This window comes from Lactuca sativa, chromosome 5 (assembly GCF_002870075.4).
Source record: "Lactuca sativa cultivar Salinas chromosome 5, Lsat_Salinas_v11, whole genome shotgun sequence".
NCBI lineage: Eukaryota > Viridiplantae > Streptophyta > Magnoliopsida > Asterales > Asteraceae > Lactuca > Lactuca sativa.
This window is the reverse complement of record NC_056627.2, coordinates 280,806,281-280,812,698: the sequence shown is the minus strand read 5'-3', so window position 1 is coordinate 280,812,698 and position 6,418 is coordinate 280,806,281. Positions and strand designations below refer to the sequence as shown.

Below are 6,418 nucleotides of genomic sequence, written 5' to 3'. Positions count from 1 at the left end.
TTAATAATACTTAATAATTGTCTACTATATTATTAATTGTTAACTAATAATACTTAATAATTATTAATTAGTAATACTTAATATTTATTAACTAATATTACTTAATAACTATTTTAGTATTTTTTTTACAACTAAAATATTTATTTGTTAATTGTTAGTAATTAAATTTATTTAAATAATCCTAGGATGTAACCAATACAAAATTTGAAAGTTAAATGTCTTATAAACTTTTAAAATCACATATATATCCTTATAAAACTTTCAATTACATATATATCCTTATAAAACCTATAAATTCACATAGATATCTAAATACTTAATTTAATCATATTTACCATATTTAAAAATCAAAAACAATATCTTTTAATTAGATTATAACTAAATTACTAAAATACCTATTTTGAATCCCTCTCATCGATCTTTTTATTCATGACATGATTATTTGTCACTTCACATTCTACATAATCGATTAACAAAACCCGATGATTGCATATTACTAATCGATTAACAAAACCTGATTGCATATTTACTAATCGCTTGGTAAACAATATACTCCATCTCTTATAATCGTTTTAAGAGACTTGCGATTATTCTACTCTACACAATTTTGTTTGTTCTTCAACTACAAGTAAAATCCTGGAAAAACTAATATCAACGTAGGAGTTAATATTTTATAAGGATGTATGAAGTAAATATGTCAAGAATAACAATGTGAGAAGGATAATATTGTAATGTTTCAAGTTAATTATTTTCTTAATAAAAAAATCAATATAAAAACCATATTTTTTAATATATTAGATATGATTAAATTAAGTATATATATATATATATATATATATATATATATATATATATATATATATATATATATATATAATTTAAAATTTTACAAAGACAAAGGTTGATATAGATGAACTCTTCAAAAAATAATAATAATAACGCCTAAATTACATGCAAAATAGTTAATAAATGTCAACGGATACCTATACCTGTTGCTTACAAGAATGTTAAATGATTCTATGAGTAAAAAAAAACTTTAATAAGTACATGAGTACATTAAATTAGTTTTATGGCCGAATTTCAACATAAACCCCTTTTCTGCGTCTTACAACATTTTCCAATATGAAGATTTTTAAATTGAAAGTTGTTCCTTAAAATCAATGACTATAATTTTAATTATGACTCTGTAAATTATTTCTCTTTCGTGAATAGAACTTTGGATTTTGATCGATATGCAAATATTTTGATGAAACATGTATTGTACAAATGTTACATTTTAAAAAAAATGGTTAATGTCGTTACTTAAATAAGTAACGAACTATTTGTTTTTTCACAAAGTTTTTAAAATAAATACTTTTAGAAGGTATGAAACTGAAATTTTGTGTTCATAAAATACCATATTATATAATAGGTTTTGATGGCATTTGATTAACAAAACAAATAGTTCGTTTCCCAGTATGATATTTTTTTAAAGACAATAGTGTTTTGTAAAACAAAGACAAATAGTAGAAAATAAGTAATATTTTTCTTGGACAAAGAAACTGACCTCTGTTGTATACGAATGAGAGATTTAAATATTGCTTAACAGATACAAATGTAGAAAAATATTTTAGACCAGAACCAACTATAAAAACAATTAAATTTATTCAAAAAAAAAAAAGCTATATTCGATGTGATTACCTTGTCTGTGGTTTAGCCAAATAAGATGTAACATTATGCTACATAAATCTAAAGATTATGTTATGATTCTATGACATTATAAATGAATGTAGCAAAGACAAATAAAGTCACATATCACTTTATATGTAAAACAAAAGTTGAAAAAATTCCTTGGAGCTTTATTATGAAGAGAACAATGTAATTAGTAAAAAAAAAAAAAAAAAAACTAAACACCAATTCATAGAAATTGGGTGTGATATTTTGCATGAGATTACTGAAAGAAGAAATCCATAGAAATGCAAGTATACTAGTCAACTTGAAGAACTACCTTACCAGGAATTATCCTTGTATCTTTAGCTTGATGTGCCTCTTGCACTTGTGTAATTGGGAATGTCTTCTGAACAGGAACTTTCAGTCTCCCAGCCTCAGTCAGCCTCCGAATCTCATCCAGACCTTCTGCATCTGTCCTCATGTAAGTCCACCAATATTCTGCAAAAACACTCGCTCCATAACTCATATTTGATTACAAGGTCTTAACTCAAACAGTCACGCCTTAACTGCCCTTGTATTGCCAAAATGAAAACATTTTCTTTTCTTTTCTTCGTTATGTTGTTGCCTGGACAAATGGATAAATAATGCCCTAAACCCTAAACCCTCACTGACTCTAAAACAAATGAAATGTACTTTCTTTTGGGGCTGAATGAACAGTTGTTTGTTTTAGTTTTACAGTATTAAAAATTATAAATTTCAAATATAATAATGATATAGATTCTAAGATATTTTATAAATTTACGAAATACTTAAATAAGAAATAAAGATATACATTCTCAAATATTTTATAAATTTACAAAATACTTAAATAAGAAATAAAGATATACATTCTTAAATATTTTATATGTAAAAATTAAAAACTTACTTCAAGTTTCGGAAATCACTGTGATACTGTACATACTACTGACCATGCAAAGACAATTATGACAATTTAGTAGTAATTTCTAAATGAAATTATAAATCTACAAAATACTGATATAAAGTTATGAAAAGTTATATATATATATATATATATATATATATATATATATATATATATATATATATACACACACACACACACACACACACTTGATAGGGAGGCCCACATTTCCATGTCTGTCTATCTTAAATCATACTTTTTGCATCAAGTCAAAAAGAAACATGTTAAACTTCATAGTATTTTTAAAGGTAGGAAATAAGTATAAGTACAGTAGCTGTAATAAAGGAGAGATTGAGGGATATTTTGGTCATTCTCTTAGTTAGGTCAGTCTAATTGTGTATTGAGGTTAGAGAGTGGGTATCTTGGAGCGTATTCAGTGAGAGATGATCTCTGGAGTGTTCTAGCTGCTCGAAAGCTAGGGTTTATTTTTTAATCTTTCAGTTCCATTCCAAGTTCTTCATATATGTACAACCATTTAATAGCAAAGTACAATCATTCACAGCAGCAGTTCTATGCTTGTAGTTTATCTGATTGATTTTAGAAAAGTAATCTCAGTCATATACTTGTTTGAATGAGTTTTACCTATTCCATGAGATAATCGATATTGAATCTGTTTCTTCATCAAAATGGAAGTAGCAGTAGGAAGGCCAATAACCAGACCATATCTATCACTCAATGATGCAGACTCCCCCTAAACCAAAAATCAACACATATCAACATAAAAATTAACTTTAAAAATCCATTAATCACAACATGGTTTTGCTTTTATCACCTGAAGTGTCATATAATGTCCGCCTCTTTTTAACAGATTGATCCCTAACTGTTCCGTTTGTTGTATACCAATCGTGTCTAAAACAGCATTGTACTTTCCTTTCAGTCTTACTTCCAGATCCTGTACATCATAAACAAGTAAACATTGAGAACACAGCCTAAAGGTAAAAGACGCCTTTGCCCCTGAAAAACATTCAAAATTACATCACCTCAGATGTATAGTCGAGTGCCTGTTCAGCACCAGCTGCCAAGAGGCGATCTATGCTTTCACTTTCACATGTAGCTGAAACCACACAGCCTGCTGCAACAGCTAGCTGAACTGCAGAGTAACCTACAGCTCCTCCTCCACCCACCACTAATACCCTCTGTCTGTAGACATTAAGTTAAAAAAAAAATATATATATATATATATATATATATATATATATATATATATATATATATATATATATGAGTTTTTTTATATAAAGAATTTATAGCAAAAGTGCAACAAATTACAAACATACCCTTTACTTATCCTGGCAGTAGATTTAAGAGCACGCCATGCTGTTAGGGCAGCGAAAGGAATTGCACTTGCATCCTGGAGGATCACATAGATTTGATGTAGTTGGTAGAAATGATTAGATATGAAGAAAATGAACAAGAAAAGAAAGGTTAATGATGTTAAAAAACCATAATACATACCACATGTGAGATTGTTGATGGTTTTGGGGTAAGTTGATCTTCTGCAAGAATGGCATAATCGGTGTAAGTACCTCTCATAGCTGTTGGATGAAGTGCCCCAAAAACTTCTTGCCCAACATTAAGAGTCTGAACAGATTGTCCGATTGCTGCAATTTCACCACTAACATCACGACCCAAAATCAGGGGAAGGAGGGACTCAAATAGAGAACGACCATAGCCTGCTCGCATCTGAAAGAGGAAACGGAACACATATAATGGAACAGATGTCAATGAGAAAATTCCAAATCAAACCAGAAAGATACAAATAAGTTCAAACAGATGCAGCAATATACAAATGCATTCACTCCATAGAACCTGAATTCAACTATATTGCAGGATTAATTTAGACAGAAGGGGAAAATGAAACTAAAATTGCATCCACAAAGTCATCTAAGCCTTCCAGAAATGTTTGTTTACGCAGATTCTGTGAAGTGAGTCAAATCCATGGATGAAAGGATCAATTTAAGCATGTAACACATAGTGTTTTAAGCACTTCTAAGTTGCATGCACTTACTAAATTAGTTAGCCTCTGATTTATCCAAAATCAAGAGCAATATACCTAAAGTTCACATGATGAACAGTTTTCTGTTAGCTTGTTCTAAACTTCCACATTAAGAAACCAATCGAAAGTGATAACAATCCATACATATGCGTCTAACCTTCAACGAATTTCGATGACACAAACAGTGTTGAAATTAAACACAATCTAGAGCCACTGAATTCTATTTCCGATAAACAAACAATGAACCAGAACTGAAATTAAGAGAATGCATCAGAACTCACCCTAGTGTCGAGAGGATTAACCGAAACGGCGCGAACTCGAACGAGTACCTCATTCGGTTTGAGATCAGGAACACGGACATCATCTCGTACTTCAAGAACATCAGGACCACCGAACCGCGGCAAAAGCACCGCTCTACAGGTCGTGACAATACTCCTAATACCAAAACCTAACCTTTTTGAAGAATAACGCAATCCTTCAATAGAACCAGACGTCGTTGAAATTTTGTGTTGATTAAATCGCAATAGCGACCGCATCGTGTAATTTTTCCAGTGAATGATCGGGAATTTGGAAGTTTACAGAAGAAATCAACGAAGAAGATGAAATTTTAGTATGTGAGAGTGGAGGAGCGAGGTGGTGGCTGACGGTGGACGTGTCTCCGTTTGTATCCGCAGAGAATGTCAATGTCCATTGCAAGTTTGCAACTGCATCAAAATCACTTCATTTCTATTTTTTATATTTCAAATTTATATAATTCTTTCAAAAACAAACTTTTACAATTCACGAGTTCAATCCAACGGTTCCGAGCTACACTTGAACTCGACTCGAAAAATTAACGAGCCTTCGTAATATAAACTGAAGCTCAACTCAAACAAAAACGGAGTTTGATCCAAGAATCCCAAAAGTTCCAAAATGTTCATTATGAATTTATCAATTTTAACAAAATTGATTTAATATATAGTAAAAATTCGACTCATTTGAAAACCTAATTGAGATAGCAAATATAAGTTGAACTCGTATAAGATTGAACTTGATTTAATATATATTTTGAGCTTGTGTTTTATACTTGGATTCGATATAAATTTGATATATTTGTAGTCTAAATTAAGTACTAAAGTTGTGTTCCATAAATGCTTAGATCATCTACATGTGAACGCTAATCTTTTTCAAGTGAGCCATATTAGTTTTTGTAATTATCCACATCAATGCAATAACAACATTTCAAAGTGGATTCATTGCCACATTATATAATTACTATAATATATATATATATATATATATATATATATATATATATATATATATATATATATATATATATATATATATATATATATATATATATATATTAAAGCTTTAAAAGTCTTTCAAATGATAGCAAAAAATCAATGACGTTATTGCAAATTGAGTCTATGTTGCATTTGAAAGATAATTGAAAGGATTGATGTGGATGCTCGTATAGGTATAGAGGTAACAAAGAGATATGTTTATGCTATTAGTACTCATAGAAGTGTAATAACAACACTCTTTTAAAGTGGACTCATTGCCACATTAATAATTAATTTATAATTACTAAAATATATATTATATATACACATTCCATTACATAAATGAAATATGTAAATTGTTAATGTACATTAAATGATATATATTTCCATTTAATGTAACTGATGCAAGAAATCAATGACGTTGATTGCAAATTAAGTCTATGTGGCATTTGAAAGAAAATTGAAAGCACTGATGTGGGTGTTTGTAGAGTTTAGATACATACAAGTTACAATTTATTTTAA

The 6,418-nt window shown here is 29.4% G+C and overlaps 1 protein-coding gene across 1 annotated transcript; it reads right to left on the bottom strand.

The window, feature by feature from the left end:
- Nucleotides 1-1,729: 1,729 nt before the first annotated feature.
- On the bottom strand, nucleotides 1,730-5,456 carry LOC111919974 (uncharacterized). Its single transcript, XM_052771684.1, has 7 exons — nucleotides 4,910-5,456; nucleotides 4,088-4,315; nucleotides 3,910-3,983; nucleotides 3,613-3,772; nucleotides 3,405-3,524; nucleotides 3,215-3,323; nucleotides 1,730-2,148 (listed from the first exon to the last, which is right to left on the bottom strand). The coding sequence occupies exons 1-7, from the start codon at nucleotides 5,162-5,164 to the stop codon at nucleotides 1,967-1,969; spliced, it is 1,128 nt and encodes a 375-aa protein (XP_052627644.1). The 5' UTR covers nucleotides 5,165-5,456; the 3' UTR covers nucleotides 1,730-1,966.
- Between the last annotated feature and the right edge of the window lie 962 nt (nucleotides 5,457-6,418).

Excerpts from the sequence above, each read along its gene's own strand:
- LOC111919974 (XM_052771684.1), bottom strand. The coding sequence starts at position 5,164 with ATGCGGTCGCTATTGCGATTTAATCAACACAAAATTTCAACGACGTCT. Across the intron at positions 4,316-4,909 it reads TTAATCCTCTCGACACTAGG|ATGCGAGCAGGCTATGGTCG; the intron begins GTGAGTTCTGAT and ends TTCCTCTTTCAG. Across the intron at positions 3,525-3,612 it reads CACTCGACTATACATCTGAG|GATCTGGAAGTAAGACTGAA; the intron begins GTGATGTAATTT and ends TATGATGTACAG.